The sequence below is a fragment of the Typha angustifolia genome, chromosome 7 (assembly GCF_048772165.1).
Source record: "Typha angustifolia cultivar Huaian chromosome 7, ASM4877216v1, whole genome shotgun sequence".
Lineage (NCBI taxonomy): Eukaryota > Viridiplantae > Streptophyta > Magnoliopsida > Poales > Typhaceae > Typha > Typha angustifolia.
The window spans coordinates 14,110,106-14,132,932 of NC_133245.1; the positions used below are offsets into that span (position 1 = coordinate 14,110,106).

At 38.9% G+C, this 22,827-nt stretch overlaps 3 protein-coding genes across 6 annotated transcripts; 1 reads left to right on the plus strand and 2 right to left on the minus strand.

Annotated features, from left to right (window-relative positions):
- The first annotated feature begins 2,870 nt into the window (after positions 1-2,870).
- On the plus strand, positions 2,871-8,321 carry LOC140763580 (NADPH-dependent aldo-keto reductase, chloroplastic-like). Of its 3 annotated transcripts, none has more exons than XM_073101833.1 (4): positions 2,871-3,030; positions 3,903-4,478; positions 5,660-5,926; positions 7,878-8,321. In XM_073101833.1, exons 2-4 carry the CDS (start codon positions 3,912-3,914, stop codon positions 8,133-8,135), a joined length of 1,092 nt encoding a protein of 363 aa, XP_072957934.1. In that variant the 5' UTR covers positions 2,871-3,030; positions 3,903-3,911; the 3' UTR covers positions 8,136-8,321. The 3 variants fall into 3 exon arrangements, with proteins under 3 accessions (XP_072957934.1, XP_072957935.1, XP_072957933.1); XM_073101834.1 differs by lacking the exon at positions 2,871-3,030 and adding an exon at positions 3,075-3,210; XM_073101832.1 differs by lacking the exon at positions 2,871-3,030 and adding an exon at positions 3,217-3,366.
- A 371-nt stretch (positions 8,322-8,692) lies between these two features.
- On the minus strand, positions 8,693-12,527 carry LOC140763194 (phytosulfokine receptor 1-like). The gene has a single exon (XM_073101277.1). The coding sequence runs from the start codon at positions 12,278-12,280 to the stop codon at positions 9,161-9,163; it is 3,120 nt and encodes a 1,039-aa protein (XP_072957378.1). The 5' UTR covers positions 12,281-12,527; the 3' UTR covers positions 8,693-9,160.
- Positions 12,528-15,620: 3,093 nt separating this feature from the next.
- On the minus strand, positions 15,621-20,405 carry LOC140762424 (putative disease resistance protein RGA3). 2 transcript variants are annotated; one of them, XM_073100219.1, is made up of 2 exons: positions 16,879-20,405; positions 15,621-16,188 (listed from the first exon to the last, which is right to left on the minus strand). In XM_073100219.1, exons 1-2 carry the CDS (start codon positions 20,075-20,077, stop codon positions 16,124-16,126), a joined length of 3,264 nt encoding a protein of 1,087 aa, XP_072956320.1. In that variant the 5' UTR covers positions 20,078-20,405; the 3' UTR covers positions 15,621-16,123. The 2 variants fall into 2 exon arrangements, with proteins under 2 accessions (XP_072956320.1, XP_072956319.1); XM_073100218.1 differs by having other exon boundaries at positions 15,621-16,191; positions 16,879-20,385.
- Positions 20,406-22,827: the final 2,422 nt, after the last annotated feature.

Here is a 22,827-nt window from a genome sequence, read left to right on the forward strand (position 1 = left end):
TAGATTCTCTAGTCATGGATGTTCTCGGTAGATCTACCCTATTCTTGTTGTTTTCGTTAATTTTTGTGTTGGTTTTGTTGTTCTTAGTCTGACAGGTTACTCAAATAGAGCCTTCAAGCAATCGATGGATTCCATCCCTAATGTGCTTGTATTCTCTCTAAGCATGTTGTATGCTCAACCTTTTAAGACTCATGTTTGCTTTTATCTATTGTGCAGCTGTGATTGGCCAAGTGAAGGGTTGATTTTAGAGCTTTGCTCTACCTCCTTTTTCTCTTATTGTGCATGAGAATATGTTCTTGATACGTTGCTTTAATTGTCGTTTGGTCTGTAATTCAGCCAAAGATGAAGCTTGTTATTATGGTTCTTACCCTATTTCCCCTTCGGTTGATGATATTAATGACATTTCAGTCTGTTTTTCAAAAAAAAGAAAAGAAAAGAAGACATAAATGTGAAATAAAGTATAAATAAGAACTAAAAATTATTAAAGTAGCCTTGATTTAATATATAAATTTAAATTATTCTTATTTGTTATAGACATGCAATACACATTCATAAGCATACAATGAGATATTTGGATGATGACGAAGAGAGAAGATAACGCGAAAAAATTGGATAAAATAAAATGAGCAGAAATAAATGAAACAGGTGAATGACGGCAGAAACGAAATCGATCACTTTTAAAATAATTTTAGTTAAATAAAAAAGATAAAATTATAATTAGACTTATATATAAAATAATCTCAATAATATAATTAGAATAGGAAATTATAAAAAGAAGACGAAGAAGATAACTTTGAAGCGATGAGAGCTAACTAATTAGCTGACAAAACTCAGTAGGGCTTAGCAATCTAAAAAGATATATAGTAAAATATGAGTAACTTCTAATCTCATATTTGTCTCGTTTCACTACTACGTGAATGATAAATCTAAGTCTGGCCAAAGCTTTTATGAAGTCAAAGCTGCAATAGTTATGGTCATTAGACCGTTCTACCGACAAAAAGATTGGCGTAACAGTCCAACACTACTCATCATGATTGGAATTATTGCAGATGTATCCAAATGTACAGTTGTTGTCTTAAATGCTGCATTTTGCTGTCCTCATCCAAGTTCCAACATCCAAAGTGGATGTACAAACACACATGACTTCAAGCACTCACCCATTTTGCCGGCCTTGTATGCACTCACCCTTTTTTTTTTTACTGTCATGGTAAATATATACATATATTTGATTCTCTTCTTAAACTGTTGAGATTATTTTTACAGATTTATTTTATTACAATATAACGCTATATGCATATGATTTGAATAAAAAAATGGTATAGTTTTAGTGGATAACCTTTTTTTTTAAATTGTTAGAATTTTCAACCAAAATTATTGGTCCTTTCACCTAAATTTATTTAGTAGATTTTTAATAGATGACCAAACTATCCTTCCACCTAAATCAAACTATATTTTTATAGATGTAATTAAGTATTTCTACGGATTAAGTGTGTGAAGTAAGTGTTTAAGTTTAGAGTTAATCAAATAATGGGAGTATAAATTATAATTTATCCAAAAATAATATCATGGTAAAAAGTGGCACCATCGTTGTACCAAGGAACAACTTTGGCGGGTTAAGTTCATCTACACCCACCTTCAACCCGGCAGCCAGCCCAGATGGAAAGGGTGGCAAGTGCTGTGGCAGCTCCCTTTGGCGCCGCGGGTCCACATGTTTATATGGAAACTCTGCTGGGGCAGACTGCCCACCCGTGCCTACCTACATGGGCTTCGAATCGGGCCGAGAAGTGCGTCTTGTGTGGCATCCACCCGGAAACGATAGACCACTTATTCTTCTCATGCAGATATGTGCTAGAGCTGTGGGCCCAGCTAGCACATGACCAAGACTGGACACCAACTGAGGGGTGCCACGTAGGATCAAACTGGCTCTGCCAGGAATGGGACAATGACGATGCACAGGACACTACACACAAAGCCCTAATCGTAGCAACCCTTTGGACGGTATGGAAACAACGGAATGCACGGGTGTTCCGAGGAGAAAACGCCACGGCGAAAACGGTAGTGCACAGGGCGGTGCAACTCGCTCGGGACTACGCCAAACCAACCCGGCCAATACTCAAGCCCACTATGCCAAGGATGGAATGCAGATGGGTGGCCCCACCCCCTGGCTGGATCAAAGTGAACGTGGATGGCGCCTACTCACCGGGCGACTATCAAGCGGGAGTTGGAGCCGTGCTCATGTCGGCAGACGGCACACTCCGGCAGGTAGCTTGGGAGCCCACGCCGGGAAGTTCGGCATTACAAGTTGAGGGCATGGCCCTATGGCTCGGGTTAACCTTAGCTAGGGATCAAGGACAGGTGGTGGTAGAAACAGATTCACTCGAGCTGGTGCGGATCATGAAGTCGGAGCTCGGCTGCCCGTGGAAGCTCCGAAACCTAGTTGCTAAGTGCAAATCATTGCTCAGCTCTTTCCCAAACTATCGACTCATCCATGTATACAGAGAAGCCAACCGTACGACTGACTGGGCGGCCAAACGGGGTAAGACTGCATCTCACACCGTCCTGTTAAGGCCGTAGGACCTCATTCCCCCTGAAAACTTTGGCGGGTTAGGTCATTCCGGGTCCGGGTAAACGGGTTCGGTCAAATTTACTATCCCGACCCAATAAAGAGAAAAAAAGAAGTTACTTTATTTTCACATAGGGACAAGCACAGTCTTTTGGCCAAGGGACCGTTTCGCTTTCTTTGGCTTTTTCTTGGAAACAACCCTGGATAAGTGATGTTTTATTTTTGAGGACGACAACGTAAAGAGAAGTGTGTGTGTGTGTGTGTGTGTCTCTCTCTCTCTCTCTCTCTCTCTCTCTCTCTCCTAAGACCCAGTACTTGGGTTTTAAAAGTAAACAAGCACGAGGAAGAGAAGAAGAGGAGGAAGAAGAAGAACGAAGAGAGGAAGAGGGGATGAGCGAGCCAGTTGGGTGACATAAAGGCTTTCCACTTTTAAAAGGGTTGGTGGGTTTCCTGGTCGTCTTGGTTAGGTGAGCGCTTGGAGAAAGGAACGCAGCTTTTCTCTCTCCATCTCTATCTCTATCTTCTCTCTCTTCTTTTATTGAATAGATTAGGGAGCCAGCGACGTGGCTTTGGATGTACTTGGATTGGCATTCCCCCGAGTTTGGGCTTTCTTCTAGACCCACTGTTGGTGTTGAACACGTCTCTCTGTTAAGATTTCTTTTTTCTTCCCTTTTAGTTTTGGTGGTGTTTGTTGAAAAGGGAGATATGGGTTTTTTGGTAGTTCGTTAGGGAAGTGTCGAGGAATTATCGGCTGTGTTTCCGTTTAAGGTTTCTGGGTAATTGCAGAAGAGGAGGAGCGAAAGGTGCGATTTTGGTTTGATTTTTTGGTTCCCGTTTAATCATTGGTAAAGATTTTGAGTATTTTTTTTTTCTTTTGAGGCGTTTCCTTCGCTGGATCTCTTCTAAAACTTAGTTTGATTGCCCTTTTTGGTGTGTTTTTGATTCGGTTCTTTTGATTGGGTCTTTGGTGGTTTGGTCAGATTGTATTCAGTTGAATATAGATTGATGTATGGATTTTTCCTTCTACTGCGAATGTTATTGCCTTGCACTTTTGGTACCCTAGATAATTTTGGGCCATTAGATATAAACGAGCATTTTGGTGTCCTACATGGAGAAATGGCGCTTCCGCTGAGTTGTTTAGTATCAAATTTTAGTGGGTTTTTTTTTCCTTGAGTTCTATCTTTTACCGGAAGTTCTAGCTTTCCTTGATTCATCTGTACATCAAATCTGTTAAAAAAATATCCTTGAATGATAATGGGATTTGTGTCTTTCATGTTTTGTTGTTTTAGCTACTAAACTACGTTCTTTTTCTTCTTGTATTTCTGTTGTTTTGGCTTAGATTGGAAGAATGAAGAAACAGGGAACAACAACTATGAACTACTTTGTCTTAAACACCGGGGCAAAGATTCCAGCTATAGGGCTTGGAACATGGCAATCTGGAGGAGATATTTGCATTGAAGCCGTTACAACAGCTTTGGAGGTTGGATATCGCCACATAGACTGTGCTCATCTATATGGGAATGAAGGTGAGGTGGGGAAGGCATTGGATGAAGCTTTTAATAATGGACTTAAGAGGGAAGATGTGTTCTTGACTTCCAAACTGTACTGTGCCACTAATTCTCACAAGAGGGTTGAGAATTCTGTGAGAGTTTCTTTGAAGAGCCTTGGTGTTTCATATTTAGATCTGTATCTAGTACATTGGCCAGAGAGTTCAGCTATTGAAGATGCTACTGATCCTCCATGGAAATCAGGAAGTGAGTACCGACAATTCTTGCAAAGGTTAAAGCCTATATGGAAGGCTATGGAAGGCCTCGTTGGCATGGGTCTTGTTCGTGCTATTGGTGTTAGCAATTTCAATGTTCAGCAGATTAGGGAATTGCTTCACTTTGCCAAGATAGTTCCAGCAGTCAATCAGGTATGTTTATTTCATATTTCTTTTCGCATGTCTCAATAGTCAATAATCTGCATTTCGATGTGCTTAAAATGAGTAAGAGAAAGTTTCTGAAAGCTAATACAGAGGACGTGTGTAAGAACTAACGTATACTGCTATAGGCTGAGTTGTAATGCAAGTATGCAACTGATTGAAGCATACATATTGCTTTCTAGGGAAGTCAGATCATGGTAAGAAATACTATTTTATTTGTCCATTGAAGGTTTCTTAGTGGTACACTTGAAGAGTTCATCAGCTGCTGGTTATTTTGATAAAATGCCAGCTTTTGATATACTGACTATTCTAAATTATTGTAAAATATATATCTTCAGAATTCCCTGATAGAATTCAACCTGGCAAGAATTGCATAGCTGTTTACAAGTATGTTCTGTATGAAATCAAGCAGGAATTGATACTTTGTGCTACAAGCTTTCTTCTTTCTTTTGTGCTTAACTTCAGATCAACCATCTTAAGTTATTAGCTATCCTTCTATATTAGAAGTTCTCTGAGATTTCTTTTTCCTTACCTTAGTAAGATTAAAATGCTGACTCCACAATCAATAACCACATGACAATTGAGACTTTCTATGTTAATTAATGATTAGAAACTAAGGCAACTATAGAAAAGAATCGTCCTTATCATATTACCATTATATCCATGTATCAGGACCATTTCTATCACATCTATGGGGTTTTTTCTTGTCAAAATTATAGTTGTCTTCTTTGTTATATAGCAGGAATTGTGATTTATTTCTTTCTTCAATATGTTTATATAGCTATTTAAAGCCAGTTTGTCTGGGAAAATTACTTTGAACTGTAAAATAAAGTGCTAGAAATTGATAGATAGGATTACTTATGATATCAGGACATAGAGGAATTGGAGGTTGCCAGTTGGTGCTTTTGGTAGATGAGAGAATCTTGTGTCCTTGACTCAAGAGGAAAGAGTATCTGAAGGACTGCGGTGATCCCATATGTTGTACCGAGAAATTTTGATGTGGCTTTTGTTTTATTTATCCCTTTAACTTATAGCTTGTCTAAGTGATTGTGGAGAATGTTTCATGCAGCTGATTTGAAATGGTTGGGACGCAGTTCCTGTTTAGCTGACTTAATATCAATGATCATTCTTGCTCTTGTTTTGCTGACATAATACCTGTTGATTATTCTTAGGTGGAGTTGCACCCTTTTTGGAGGCAGGATGAACTTGTAAAGTTTTGTCAAGAAAAAGGTATCCATGTGTCTGCACACACTCCATTAGGAGTGCCTGCAACTCCTGGTATGCCAACGACTGGTGCTAGCCTATCTGATAGTGGATCAGAAGATGAACTTGGGACCCCTAGGATATCATTTAGAAGATCAAGATCAGTGCACGGACCAATGTTGAAGCTTTCTGTTGTTACAAATATTGCAGGGTACCATAAAAAGACAGCTGAGCAGGTATGCTACTACCTTTTCTATTTTGTAGATTATCTGAGTATTCAACTTACTGTTCTAAAATATGGTCTATGGGTTCACATTTGCATTTGTGATCTCTTTGGGGCTTGGAGGCTCCATATAAGACCAATCAGTTTAAGCGAAACGTAGTATGTCATTATCTTTTTCAACTAAAACCTTATTGTACTAATATATACAGTAAACTGATATTAAAATATATATTAATGTGCTTTTTAAACAGTCTTTTATGATTATAAACTTGAGTGTTACAAAAGAAACATTTGTGCCTCAACTGCCTACATTTACACCATCTACTGCACATGTGTTGTACAATCCCTTGACCAACCACATCTCCTGGATGCCTTTTATAGCATCGTTTCAAATTCTTCAAAGCTACAAATTGTTTTCTTGGTCTGATTGGTTTCATTAAGAGTTGATATGAAAAGTGGTGAAGTGACTAAACATTTATATCCATGGTAAATATTAAAAGTTACTCTAGCAATATGAAGCATAAGATGAGGAAAAAAAATGAGTTGACATCCTTTTTGTCAGTCATAGGATTTTCATCCATAGCTGAAATTCTTCCTCCTTATCACTGAATGGCATTGAATAGCATGAGATACTTGTTTAATTTGATTGCAGATGCTGTCTAGATATAGCCATATAGGTTGCTTTCTTTATCTAACTTCTGAGATGGATTACGGTAACTTAAGGAACGATGGATTCTTTCCTTGCTGCTTCATTAGAGTGAATACAGGAAGGCAAGATGCAAGCTCACCTGATCTTATTTCAAAAGTTCAATTCAAGTAAAAGTATCACAGTGATAGTAAATGTTAACCTATATATATGTCTTTTATTAAATTTTATATTTATCTAGGTAGGATGAAACGGGCAAGTTCTCTATGAAGATATCATATATCACATCTAAAGCCCTAAGATTACGCTATGAGTGTAAATATGGATAAGCTGATAAGTGTTTGTTTACCGCTTGTTTTTTGTTTCTATCTTCCTCTTCTCCATTACATAAACAAAGTTAAATATATTTCCCCGAAAGGTCTAGAGTCATCTACTGCTCTAAGTGTAGGACCATATGATTTCCATTAATACATTCATATTGGAGTGATTACTGATGGGCTATAATCAGTAACAAGAACTTTACTGAAGATCTAAACTCATGGTTTTGATGGCACCAGTTGATGTCTCATAATCTCATTTGATATGACCGGAAGACAGTTGAGGTTCTGTTCTATATCATGATTTACAACTTTGATTCTGGTTCAGTTGTGTTAAAATATTTATTAATCACAATCGAGTAAGTTTCTAGTTTGCATGTACTCCAATCATGTGTACTCTCAACAGACGAGATAAAACCAGAAATGACATTTCACAACTCATTTTTCTTCCCGTTCAGTGAATATGGAAGATCCAAGTTAGTCCATTTGGCAGTCCTTCCTTTTTGGGTGTGTACATCATCTTTTTCTACCATTCAGCTCTATTTAGTCTATGTTCCCTTGCATACAAGAGCCAACGTGTCATTCCTAGCTGCTTCTACCAGTCTTTTCTTGTCTTCTTGACTCCTCCTGAGTAGTGACACCTTAAACTTGAATTGAGGCAACGGTGCACAAATAGATGCATGATTTTGTTTCATTTTCTAGTGTTGTGGGATTGATTGCAGTAACAAGGGCGCAGTTCTTTTTAAGCAACCGTGTTGTGCAATTCACTCTGTTGTTGGATCAGTTTCCTTTTGAAAAGCTAATGGAATTATATATCTTTCCTTTAATCCAAAATTAGTTTAGATGTTATTTAAATACATCCAGCATACATGGTGAATTGAGCTGCATTGTTGTGTGTGTGTGTGTGTGTGTGTGTGTATATATATATATATATATATAAATACATATTTGGGTGGATTAAATGCACAGTTTTCTTGATTGCATGTTTCCCTATTTGACAGGTAATTCTTCGATGGGGACTGCAGAGAGGAACGAGTGTCCTTCCGTGCAGCCTAAAGCCCGAGAGGATACGTAAAAACATAGATATTTTTGACTGGTCGTTGTCTGATGAGGAGTGGAATAGGATGAATAGGATTGAACCACAAGTATGCCTTTTTGGAAACGGGCCCATGAACATATCCGAGAGCGGGTTCCTTTCTGGACGTGGTCCTCTCCAGGCTGTGCATGAGATAGAAGATGACACTGAATTCAATTGTTGACAAAGGGGCTATCATACATTTCAACGGGCAGGGCCTTCAGGAGTAGAGGATGTTTACAGTGCAGCGTTATAGTTTGTAATATCCGTCAACTCTCCCTGTTATAGGAATTTTAGCATTGATTCATGGAGACGATATGTACTTGACCTTATCATTGTTTGAAATTAATGACAGTTCTCATCAAGAAAAGTCTCATTGCACAGCAATTGTGGATATTTGATGTTTCTTTCTCCAAAAAAAGAAAAGAAAAAAGGGTATATATTTGTTGCTGCTATATGATGGGTAGTATTGAAAGTTGTTGTTAACTAGTCATTGTGTTTAATTACTCTCTCTATATGAGATAGGGGTTGTTTACTCAAACATGACATAATGGAAATAGTGGAATAACTCCAAATACTTATATAGCAAGATCCATAAGATTGCATAAGGAAATACTAAAGTTAAATGTGATCAAGGGGCTATGCAATATGTATAAATAAATACATGTAGTGTCACTCATCATACAGTTCAGTGTAGTGATAATATTCTACAAAAAAAAATAATAAAGAGACTGAGATTAATAACTGAATAAAGTTCTTGATTGAGTACTATATCGACTGCTTTTACGTATACATACATGTATGTACATACATAATGGATGTAATTTTGATGCCTCGCTCTTGATCAGCAAGAAAATGTCAGATACTTAGAGAGGACCGAATTAATTCTTTTATTTAACAAGTGTAACTCACATCGTAATATGCATATGGTATCTCCTCTGATGGATATAACCTCCTTATCTATAGAAGGAAATGGATCTATGAAGGCGAAAAACTCAAAAGAGTTGTGAGGATATATGAAAGGAAATGAACGATAAGGTCAAGAACTCGGCCAAGGATGTGCAGATAGTATGTACACCTGATATCTGAATGCCAGAGAAAGCATCTTGGAGTCAGCATATCACATGTTTCCAAATAAGCTGCAGAATTCAGGGATGAAGCCACTGGAAGACCTTCAATTTTGGCAAGATGTAAGGTAGACTTGTCTCATTATATAGCTTTGCTGGCAATACCAATGTTGTCAAGCCATAGAACTAATTGATAGGTTAGAGGCCTCAGTTTAGGGGAGTCACTTAAGCAAAGACAAGCAATCTCAAGCATCTGCATCATCTGACTGTCATGCTTCTTATCATATATTAATTGGTCAAATACTTCGGCACCACGGTCCTCCTTCTTCATTCGAAGAACCCAAGAAACAAGCTCCCTGCCTCCTTTCAGTTTGCACATATCCACTGGCCTCTTACTTGTAAGCAACTCCAAGAGAACGACACCGAAACTATACACGTCACCCTTGAAAGTTGCTACCGAGGATTGGCCATATTCAGGAGGGATGTAGCCCAATGTCCCCACTAGATCGGTGGTCACATGAGTGTCATAGGGCAGAATTAGCCTAGCAAGCCCAAAATCAGCTAAATGAGCTTCAAAGTTCTCATCAAGAAGGATGTTACTTGATTTTATGTCGCGATGAAGTATATGAGGCTGGCATGATTGGTGCAAGTATGACAATCCTCGCGCTGCACCTTGAGCTATCTTAAGCCTTCTATCCCAATCTAGTGTAGACCGGTCATCGTGCTTTTCATGAAGCCAATAGTCCAAGCTCCCGTTCTCCATGTATGAATAGATTAAGAGTCTATCACTCCCAATTCTGCAATATCCTTGAAGAAGAACAAGATTCTTGTGTTGAGCTCTAGAAAGGGTTTCTACCTCTGCTCTGAATTCCCTCTCCATCTGTCCATAGTCACCAGAAAGCCGTTTGATTGCAGTGTTTGTGCCATCCGGTAGAGTTGCTTTATAAACTAGACCAAAGCCCCCACAGCCAATTATATTAGCTTGGTCGAAATTGTTTGTGGATCTCAAGATATCATTCACGGTTAGCTCTTTGTTGTTGCTGTTCTGAAAAAGAAGCACCAATGAGGATGCCGCCGATTCAAAATTTCCATTGGCATCTGCAACAGCCTTTGTGGCATGTTCCTGCCTTCTCGAACCAGCTCTTGACACAAATAGGTAGATGAGAACAAGAACAAAAGCTGTTCCAATTCCAATGCCGACGGACATTCCTATGATAGCACCTTTGTTCTTTTGCCTTTGGCTTGCAGATTGCACAGCAGCCTTAGACTGACATGAAGTTAAATGAACACATAGACCTGGGTTTCCCTCAAAATCCGAGCTGGAGAAGGTTGAGAATTGGCCGCCTTCTGGAATCGGACCAGACAAATTATTGTAGGCCACACTGAAGCTTGAGAGAAAACTGAGCTTCATGAGCGTGGAAGGTATACTTCCAGTGAGATTGTTGTGTGACACATCTAAAGTCTCTAAGCCTGACATGCCTGATAGCTCCTCAGGTATTGTCCCTGATAGCCTATTCCTGCTTAAATCTAATACATGGAGATTCTTAAGATCTCCAAACCCTGGCAATATCCGTCCAATAAGCATATTATTGCTTAGGATTAAAGAAGGTGGGAAGCTGCTAACCTGATTGTACTGTAATCCCTTCCCAGTAGTATTCCGTTTAATGAAGAATGGGAAATCCTCTGTCTGTGTCGGTTGCTGTGAGCTATTGCAACTAATAAGGCCCTTCATCTTTGACAAACTAATCGGGATTTCTCCGGTGAGTGAGTTGTTGGAAAAATCCAAATAGAAGAGATGCTCAAGATTTCCTATCCATGGAGGAATGGTCCCATCCAAGCGATTCCATGACAAATCCAAAACCTTCAACTTGGTAAAAGTAGCCAGCCAAGGTGGTATCGATCCCAAAAGATGACAGTTTGCTATAACAAGGACCTCTATGTTTTGGAATCCATGAACCCCGATCAGCGGCATTGCCTCTCCATCAAAGAAATTCTTTGTCAGGACCAGACCGGTAAGGCTCGGACAATCCTGTAGGATTCCCAAGGCTGAAGATAGATTTGAGAAGCTGTTATTCGAAAGTGAGATGTAGGAGAGTGAGCTAAGATTCCTGAAGCTGATAGGGATTTCACCACTAAGGCTGTTCCTAGCAAGATTCAAGGTCCTCAATTCCAAACATTCAGACAGATCATATATAGAACCACTGAACAAATTTGTACTGAGATCGAGATAGCTCAACCGAGTCATGGCGGAGCAATTGAGTTTAATCTCTCCACTAAGAGAATTGTTTCTTAGATACATCACTCTAAGTGGTGACAAATTCAACAAGGAAGATGGCAAATAACCTCTGAAACTATTAGATTGCGCAGAGAAATATTCAAGCATCTTAAGGCTACCGAAAACATTTGGGATATTGCCATAAAATGAATTGAATGAGAGATCCAACTGAATAAGGTTAGAGAGATTACTGAATCTTGTGCTCATCCTTCCTGATAGCTGATTTCCCTGAACAGATAGCATCCTCAAAGATGACATCTTGAACAAATCATCAGGCAAGCTCCCTGAAAACCCATTCAGATCCACGGCGAGCTCCTCAAGGGATCCACAATTCCCAAAACCAACCGGGAAATCGCCTGCGAAAAGATTCATCGAGAAGTGAAGGACTTGAATTATGGCAGAGGAATTGCAGATGCTTGTGTCGATGTGGCCGGCGAACAAATTGAAACTTATATCAAATTTGGTCAGATTGGTCGAGCCATTGAGGACTGGGTGACTACCATCGAATGTATTATAGGAGATGTTGAACACCTGAACCGAAGGAAGGTACAAATCCATTGGAATGGAGCCGGAGAGCTCGTTACTACTAAGATCAAGGTACTCCAATTGGCGGAGATGAAACAGCCGGGTTGGAACTGCTCCTCTTAGGAAATTGGAGGCAAGCTTGAGCAATCTTAGATAAACCAATCCAGCCAATGAATCGGATATAGACCCTTTAAGCTTCATGGCCTGGAGATCCAACTCGACCACCCTCGGGCTTGAACCCATCGAAGCATCACAAGAGATTCCAACCCAGTTGCAGCAATCAGAGGAGGAAGAAGAATCCAAGGTCCAACCTTTGATCCCAGAATCGAGCCCCTTGGAGAAGCCCTGCAACGCATATAAATCCGCAGAGCTGCATGAGCTCAGGTTCTGGGAATCGATGGGTTTAGCCTGGAAGGAGAGTAAGATCAAGAGAAACCCCCATGAGGCTCCCATGCTCCTCATCTCAGCTGATGCCAGAACCAGGAAATAGGAGAAAGAGGAGTACACAAAGAAGGCTCCTTTCGGCCTCAGGAGCTATAATTGGAGAAACCCATTTGATCTCCCACGAGATTCTTGCTCCTTGTGCTGGATTTTTGGAGTTCTACCATCTAAACAAGCACAGAGCCACAAGTGGGTAGCAGAAGAGATATCTTGGCAGTGAAGAGAGACAGAGACAGAGAGAGACAGAGAGAGAGAGAGAGAGAGAGAGAGAGGTTGGGTTTGGTTCGGTTTTGACTCCTGAGTGTCATCATAAAGAATAACAACCACTTCAATGACTCCAATTCTTCAACTCGAATAATTCTTTATTCAGCTTTTTACAATATACATTAAAAGAGAAATGCTTCACATTTTCGAAGAAGATCCCCTCAATAGCATATTTTATTTCGTCATAATCTACACTTAATCATGATACGCTGTATTTTGATTTGGGAAGTCCACTGGAGAGAGATGGCATTTGGCGGTCGAGGAGAAAGCGGAAGCAAGCGACCGGGAGGAGCCGGTAGGGCTGATGTCGGGAGAAGTCAAAGGTCAAAAGCGGGCGCGACACGTGCGTCGCCGCTTTATCCGACGCCTGATTCAGCGATAGGAGAGCGACCGCACAGGGGTTAAAGAAAAGATCGCTGTCTAGATTCGATTCACCTCTTTGTCTCATCATCATATATCGTCCGTGCGGAGTCGTATTACTAACGTGGACTTCGCGGTAAGAGTTCCTTTCTCGGTTTAATTAGGTTTTAGGTGAAGGATTCGAGAGGGGTGATGACGGGACGGGCGGAGTAGGTGAACCGACAGAGGGGGGTTTGACTTTTGGAATGCGGACATAGAACAAAGAGAAACTAAAACGTGTCACATTACTGACCGTTGGGAGTTGCGCCTGTGTAGAGGGGTTCGTACGGGATCGATCTAGATGCAAAATATTACTCACAACAAAAACAAGCTCCATCTTGGACTTTAATTCCAAAAAATAAAAATAAAAAAAAGCCCCATCTTGGACTTTACTTTCCACGACAAATGCAAGCAGAATCAAATGAGTTTAGATATAAAATGTTCGACATGTAGAAGAGTGCACGCATTGTCTTGTAACCTCTAACCAAAATCAACTCTGATGTAGATCTTGTTCCTTTGCCCACGAAAGCCTCCGATCCTCGTATCTTGTTCATGGGACATTTATTAGCAGCTAATAAGATTAGAATTTTAGCATCATTAGGGAGACAGAGAAAATAAAAACAAACTAAGAGAACCACTTTGTGTACCAATCTTTCGTAGGAAATTACGAGTTTTAAGTATTTACGAGCTTAAATTTTTTCGTTAAAATAATAATAATAATAATAATAATAATAAGTATGTATCTGACTCGATCCATAATGATTTATAATTTACCTCATTTTTAAGAAAGATTAGTATTTATGTTTAATCTATAATCAGCTTACAGATTGACGATAGACGGAAAAAGAAAAAGGAAGAGAAAGAGAGAGAGGAGAAGATAAAAAGGTAGATTGCAACCAGACGTCCAAAGGAAGGACTTTTCCAGTGGCTTTTGTGCAGATCCCCGTGAGGGGCACTTCCTCTTTTGCTTTAATATCCACGTCGAGAACAAGATATTGGAGTCTTTCGTATGGCTGTGGACTGTGGTGCATGTTTTAGAGTAAAAGTAGTGGCTTATTATTACGACAATTTGCCGTGCTGGAGTTAGGTATGACTCCACTTCACACTACAGATATAGGTAATCCAATGTATTTTAACATTATAATTTCTTTTCGCCATTATAATGCCTTCCTTAACTTGCCCTCTCCTGCACTTGTGTAAGGTTTAGTCTCATAGTTAATGCCAATACTGATGCCATGCCATCTATTCTGATAAATTATATGGAAACAAGGCACAAAAAATGGATAGTACTTTGAATGTTAGCGACCATCATTAAATTTATATTTCTATTTCAAAAAGGAAAAGAAAATGCAGCAAGAAAGAATGGTTTGATTAATTATTTCCTCCATAGCACTAAAGAAGCCAACATGAAGCACTAAGAATGCAACTTAGAATAAGTATCATTTATTTCTGGGTAGTGGAGAGAATGGCTTTCTAGTTGGAACCAATTAGACATCAGCAATTGAACGCCTTTTGCATTATGGGATGGCAATGTCTGCAAATTAAAAGGACTCAATGAGCACTAACTTTGAAATATTTGGTGATATCATTCGCAAGATCTAACTGGGCTCATCTACGATCAAGCCTGCCTACCATAGGAGATATTAGTGTCAATTAGTATACAAATGCCATTGCTTTCCTTCTCATCGCCTAAAAGAAGAGAAGATGTCAACGTAGCTAATCTAATGTAAATGGAAAAAGGCACACTAGTGGCTTCATCTGCTTTCCATGGTTAGGCATGAAAAGTTGGCTAGTTGGGCATCTTTTCCTTATAGTGGATGCAACTTTTTCAAGTGATGGGGAGAGATTTTTGATCAATAAGTGTTTGGTTTCTATTTCCCTTTGTGGAATCCAAATGTTACACTAATGGGCCTAAACCTAATGATCTATGAGCTTCTTAGTTGGACAAATTTTGAATGTGTTTGCCAGGATCCCTTAACTAGCTAGGTTTGGACTCTAATATAACTTTAGTGTCACATACACTAATGGGCCTAAACTTGATGCAACTTTTCATTGGGATAAAAGGCTTAATCGAGAATGGTGAACCGAGAAGTAACTAATTAATGTGGTCCTATGTGTGATGGAGGAGTTTGCCATAGTGTAAGTATTGCACTCTTGTTGGAGTTAGTTCACAATTCTTAGTATAAGTTACTCAGAGAATGTGTTACTTGTTTGGTCATTAATAAGAGTGAGGAGAATTTATGCTATAAAAGAAGCAATGTATCATGTAATGAAATAACTCCATATGTGTAATATATTGAGTTCAAAGTTATCTCTCATCCTAATAAGGAGCTCTGTACAACTGTGTACAGATTGCACATCTCCATAGCTATTAATTGACCCTTTCCTATCTATTTATGCTTCCCCACCACAAGTCAACTACTCCTTCAAGGCAGACCTTTATTAGATTGCAAGAGAAGCATACATATATATATAGGACATAAATCAAGTAAACTTACTTTCATATGAACATTGTTTGCTTCAAATGAGATTAATTTCTAGACAAGTGAATTGAAATAAAAGGAGTGGAGCTTTCACCAATTTACAACAACAGACAAGCTGGCAATTACAGATAGGAGAACGATGCCCTTGAGTTATTGACACACAAACAAGTATAGCTAGACATTACATCAATAAATCCACAAACAACCACAACAGGTAAACAATTATATCATTAAACAAACATTAATAAGTTTTAAGTTGAGAAATAACAACAGCAGTATCTATAGGTTACAGAGGTTGTTGCAAACCAATGCTTTACAAGTCATATCCAATCCAATAGTAAGAAAGGAATACAAATTAAGATAATAAACAATGTTCCAACATACATGCTACTAGTAATGAAAGGCAGGATTACGATGCATCAACCTCGAGTATGTTCAACCTGAAAGTAGATCTGGAAGAAGAGCAATTACCTCTGGATATATCACATTGAGGCAACTTTTTTAGTAAAGACTGAAAATTGACTTACTGTGACATGAGATGTAGGAATTGGCTTTTCATAGATCTATCCTTCTTGGCAAGGTAGTAATTTTACCTCGTGAATTGTTCAAATAATCATTTCCTATCCTCCTCTTATGATCCTTTTTCTTATTCTTCTCCACCTTACTCTACTCCTTCTGTACCTTCTTCTTGTGGCCCTTTACTTCCTTCTTCCTCTGTTCATTCTTCTTCAGTTCCCTCCATTTCTGATCCTCCTTCAGTTCCCTCTTCCGTTTCTTCTTCGTCTTCTGACCCATGCAAAAATTAGTTAGGGATCATATTAAGAACCAAAATAATTATATGTGTTTGGTCAAGTGAAATAAAAAGAAATCGACTATTCTGGAAATTGATTGGGGTGATAGCAGTTCTTTGCTGAGACATGAATACTCATGCTAGATCTATCTGTAGTCATCTATAGTTAATAAATATTGTTGGTTATAATACTAACTAGTATAGGCATATTACGGGAATCTAGTAGTTCATGATATTGGTCTGTTATATGTACCAATCAGCTTGCGGAAAGAGTATAATCTACAGAAAGAATGATTAGATCAATTTTATTTCCCCCCAAATTGAAGATCATCTTAATTTATAGACAACAATAGTAGCTGCTTGTAGGAAAATTGAAGAAAAAAGTGAAGAGAAAAACCAGAATTGATGAACAGACAACCGTAGGGGATCAATTCCAAGATTAAAACCAATAAAGAAAGGGTATAACCGTTATTGAACTTAAAATGAAATTTCAATTCTATGTCACGAGTGTATTTCAAAAGGAGACATTTAAGTGCTTCAGAAACAGTTCTAAGAGACTAAAGTATACTTAAATTTAGACGGAATACCTAGAATAGAATAGTGAAAAATAAAGCAAATATGTATGACAGCCTCTCAGTAACATGAAAATATATGCAGTGAGAATGGAAAAGGAAAGAGAAGACCTCTGAGCTGCTCTAGTAGGTTGCTGTCGTAGCTGAATGGTGATTTGGTATACTCCAAATACCCACTTCCATCGGCGGTGTAGGCACGAACCTTTGAAAACAGCTGGATGATGCGCCAATCTTGGCGTTCCATTTGGCATCTCTCGAGCACACGGAGATTGCAGAGCATGTACAATTCAAGTTCGACGTTATTGTCAAGGTGTTGTCGTTGGTGGAGCAGTCCTGACACCCATTCAGGAAGGTACTCCATCGATTCATCTTCTACATACAAGGTTTGCAGCGCATCTAAACTCTGGACACAACTCAGAGCAGGTGAACGAACCACTTGGAGCTCTCTTAGTTGGGGAAGATTTGTGACCCTTTCTATGTTGCTGCTTTCTTCGATCACAAGCCACTGAGATAGGGAAGGGAAGTTCTCTACTGCCCTCAGGCTATGAGCTCCATTTATGCGGAAATCTTGCAACACTGTCGCGTGCTTCAATCCTTCTGGAAGAGCTCTCAGCTTTGGACAGTCTGTAAGCTCCAAACACCGTAGACGAGGCAGCAATAATGGAGAAGAGGATGGTGCAATCTTTTCTCCGATTGATGCATTTTTCTCAACTTCTTCACCTAAGGACCAGTCTTCCCAGTTAGGCATTTGCTGGAAAATGAGGAATTCAAGCTTGGGAAAAGCCGTTGCAACATCTAAGCCCACCCTTACTCCATTGCCTAGGAATTCTAGGCCAATGGTTACCACTGCTAATGCTCTTGTAATTTTAAGATATCTCAAATATGGCAACTGACCTAGCGGCGGAAGGTGCGAACAAGAGATACAATCACGAAGTTTCAATGATGTTAGTCTCGAAAGAGAGGTTGCAATGCAACTGGGATAACGACGGCCAAAGAAACCAACAATATTAAGCTCTTCTAAGCATGGAGGAGGGGATAATTTCTCAAAAAATTTCTCAATCTTGTCAATCTCCTCCTCAGAGTATGATTGCTGAGCACTAGCCTGCTCGGCTTGTAGTGTGCACTTTAATAATAATCTTCTAAGGTGATGCTTTCTTTCAAGAACGAGAACCCCATCTATTGTCCTCTCCAGCTTCTCTATATGTAACCATCTTAGTTGGTTGAGAGATTCTAACTCTTTCAAATCCCAACCGTCTTGCATTTCACCACTTACACATTCATTGGCGACTATAAATCCTTCTAAGTCATTAAGTAATTGCAATCTCCCTAATCCTTTTGGCACGTCACATAGAGGTGTATCTATGATGCCAAGACGCCTTAGATTGCACAATTGAGTGAGACCTTTCGGAAGAGTATGTAGATTTTTACAATCCATTAAGTTCAAGATTTGTAGATTTGTTAGTTTCCCGAGTGAATCTGGTAGCTTAGATATCATAGTATGATCAAGGTCTAGCATCCTTAGATGTATTAGATCTCCTAAGGAATCTGGAATACTCTCGATCCCTTCTCCATTAAGATACAAGACTCGGAGATATGCTAGCCTTGGAAACAGTTGCTTGTCAACTCTAGCAAGAGTACCACCAGAAATCAGTAGAGTCTTCAAGCATAGATGTTTTGTTTCTATACCCGGAGGGATAATAATAGTCTCTCCGTTCTTTATAATAGATAGGCGACGAATCTTAGACAGAGTGGTAGGATTCAACAACTGTGGGTCTCCAAAGAAACTTTCATTTTTTGATAAATATTGAGCAAGAGACCGTAAAAGATCATGCATTTTACATCTACTCCCATCAATATAATCAAGATCCGGTTGTAGGAGACTCCTTCTAACTAACTCATTATAATATTCTTCTGCTGTGTCCTCCATAATTTGATCACCTCCTTTTTCTTTAACAAATCCTTCAGCCACCCAAATTCTAATAAGATCTTCACGTGGTATTATTGCATCCTCTGGATAGAGAGAGAAGTAGAGGAAGCATTGTTTTAGTTGAGGGGACAAGTCCTCGTAACTCAAATACAGAGCTCCCCTGAGTTCTTCAGGAAGCTCGCTCATAGACCAAGCATGGCTTCCAAGAATTTTCTCCCATTCATTTTCATTGTTATCCTTTGTAGCCAGGAGGCCAGCAACAGTCTTGATTGCTAAAGGAAGGCCTCCACATTTCTCTACAATCTGAATCCCTACATCTCTCAATCTCAGCACTTCTTCTTCCTTATTTAGATAAGTTCTTTTGCATAGCAGTTGCCAACCAGCATCAATTGACAATTGCTCAACTTGATGAATGTGTATTGCTCCCATTCCCTTGGCAACATTTTGGTCTCTAGTTGTTATCAAGATCCTTCCACTGCCTTCTCCGCTTTGAAGCGGAACTCGAAGTAAATTACTCCACACATCTGATTGCCAAACATCATCAAGCACAAGAAAGAATCGCTTCCCAGCGACAAGGTCTCTTAGCACTTGCTGGAGTTCCGCCATGGTTTCAGCTCGTCCATAGTCACCTTTACTATTATTGATGATCTCTTTCAGCAATTTAATTTCTTTGTAGCTTTTTGAGACACATGTCCATGCTATGACAGAGAAGTCCTTTTTAATTGCAGGGTCATTGTATACTTTCTGAGCCAGTGTGGTCTTACCTATTCCCCCCATTCCAACAATAGCAAAAACTTGGTGTTGGTTTCCTTCCATGCTAAGTATCCTCTTCACCAGCTCATCAGCAGCAGTTTCGATCTCCATTCCCACAACGTCAGCGTCAAGAAGTGGGGATGTCATACGATGATTCACTCTCGCCACATGGTGGACGTCCGATTTAGTGCGCTCAAGGGTAAACATTAGTCTGTTCTTGTGGATCTTTTCCAATCTATCATTGAGGTTTCCAATTTTGCGTCCAATCTTATGACGCGCTGGAATAGTGCTAAAGCAGGAGAGAAGAGGGAATTGGTAGCATACCGGTCGGTTTGATGAAGAAGACGCTTGATCATCCTCCAATAGCTTGCCCCCCTCGTATCTGCAGATGTCGATGATGTCGTCAGCGTCATACATGACATCCTTCAGCTTGTTCAGCCACTTGTTGATTGCCGGATCTTGGATCCTCTTCCTCTCCGCATACTCGAGCACTTCTTTGATCATCTCCATCTTTTCTTGCAGCGTCTTAAGCTCATCCTTCACCCCGAGTACCATGACTACTCTCTCCTCAACCAGAGCAACAAGCCTATCGACACAAGTCGAAACAAAAGCATCCAGGATCATCGCCATTTCTTAACGCAAAATGCTCCAGAGTCCAGGATCTTCTCGGCTCAAAATCTCAAGGCTCTGTAGTATGGCAGGCAGGCTTCACCTTAATTATTTCTTGTCAACTGGTCAAACCATGCACAAGTTGCTCTTCCAGTTGTAGCCATGCATGTGATTATAGGCTGGCCGAATATTCTACCGTCTTTCTTTAATGTCCGTTTGTGGTGGGGGAAATAGTGCGATACACAAGAAAATTTGTGGTTATTTGTCGATATTGAGAATATATTAGGTGCTAATTAGATTCTATCCGTTGTTATAAGTATGCTACATTAAAGTTCTATACGGTAGGAATTAATGTAACACTTAGCATGTCTTTGGTGATCACTAGTGTGTTTAAAAAGACTTTAACTCTTTGTCTAGCCAATAAAATCTTTATAGGATCATAAACTATTAAAAAAATATCCTAGTCATCGATAGTATTAGGCATAAGATCCTTCTGGGTGATTAGCCTCTACTGAGAGGATTGGGTAGTCTTATTATGTTTGCTAAATAGAATAGGTAATCGAGCTTTATTTAGATTTGGGTGCTTTTTAATTCTCCCTATCCGAGTATTTGCCACCGAATTCACTCAAGTCTTATATGAGAATGATAAGGCTGAACAGGACAACCAATTTCTTCGTACTTTCAACCTCCATTATTGATCTCAATTATTAAAGAAGGCCCCACGTTGAAAATGAAATTAGAACAACCATTTTTAACCCTATTGATATTCACCCTCTTCTCATATATTATAGTTTTTTTCTGCTATTATATGGAAGACATTATTCTCATCTTTTAAAAGTATTTGATGAATTACTATAGTATTAGAGAGGAGGTTTTGAATTCAAATTTTTTTGACTACTACTCTCTCTATCATCTATCAAAGCATTCAACTAGTTACAAATTAGAAGTCAACAATTGAGACTAGTTCTGCAAATTGCAAACTCTGATTTGACATTCAATGGCATAATTGCTTGGAAGTTTCAAAGAGAGTTGGAACCACATTAAAAATCTTTATCTTCAAGTTGATTTGGGGATCATCACCAGCCATCCTGGTCCAAGCGTTTAAATTTCTAAATGTCACCTTAAATTTTCAAGGTCCCTTTTTTTTATTAAGTAAATATTCTTCTGCTTGATTTATAAAATAGAGAAGTTCTTATCCTAAAACATGTGTTTTATTTGGCAGTCATTCATTATGTGCCAAAAAAAAAAAGATACTATCGAAAACAGAGGATAAAATGATGTGGAGAAGAAAAGGTTTAGGAAAAATAGTTCAGTATAACTTACATTTGATGGGCATTATGTAGCCACTGTATTCATAATTCAGATCCTAAAGTTTAGGATCTGGGAATTCTAATCTAGGAAAGCTGTGACTGCCTAAAAACAAAATTAGAATCCTATTTTATCATGTACAGCTAGTGATGCATACAATATAAGAGAAATTAGGACTGTTATAACTGTAACATATGCAATCTTTAACACTCCCACTCAAGTTGGTGCATATATGTCACTCATGCCCAACTTGTTGAGACAACTATCAAAAACTTTGCTTGACACTGCTTTGGTGAGTACATCAGCAAGCTGATCTTGAGATCGAACATGAGGCACTTCAATGAGCTTTGCCACTACTTTCTCCTTGATAAAGTGTCTATCAACTTCAACATGTTTAGTTCTATCATGTTGAATAGGATTTTGAGCAATATCACATGCTGCCTTATTATCACAGTATAATTTCATAGGACTAGTAGGCTTAAGATGTAAATCTTGCATTAGAACTCTGATCCACAGTTATTCAGATATGCCCTTAGCTATTCCTCTATATTCAGCTTCAGCACTAAATCTAGCTACTACCTCCTGTTTTTAACTTCGCCAAGTAACTAGATTCCCACTTACAAATGTGAGATACCCAGATGTTGATCGTCTATCATCAATTGACCCAGCTCAATGGCATCAGTATAACCTTCAATACCCAGGTTGTCTCCTTTTGTAAACATAATTCCCTTTCCAGGGGATGACTTCAAGTAGCACAGGATACGAGTGGCAGTATTCATATGTTCTTTGCTTGGAGAGTGCATGAATTGACTGACAACACTTGCAGCATAAGTTAGATCAGGTCTAGTATGTGCAAGATACATTAGTCGCCCCACTAATCTCTAAGAGTATGCCTTGTTAGCAGGAACTTGGTTTAGATACATACCTAGTTTCAAATTTTCTTCCATAGGAGTGCAAGCTGGACTACATGCTAACATACCAGTTCATTCAACAGATCTAAGGCATATTTTTGCTGAGACAAGAAAATACCTTTCTTGGATCTTAAAACTTCAATTCCTAGGAAATACTTTAATGGAGCCAGATCTTTCATTTCCAAGCTTCCTACTTCACTCCAATTATTTCTCGTCAGCTTGTCAAACCTTACACAAGCTGCATGCAACTGGACGATTTGCATCTAAACAAACAAAAAAAAAGTAATAATTAAAATTTAAGAGAAAGATGCTGAATCAACATGATTTAGGGGCTCTCAATATATTTTTTTCATTTTATTTAATACAAATTCATTGTCAAGCTTGGATCCTAGAGATAACACATGATAAGATCTTGCTGCCATTTGAGCAGCCTTAATTGATCCGATTAAACAATATTTGATAGTTAAATATTGCAAATTAAATTTTAAAAAAAAAGAACATATTATGACAATGAAGTCTGATATTTTATCAGGCTACTACTTCCATTGAAGT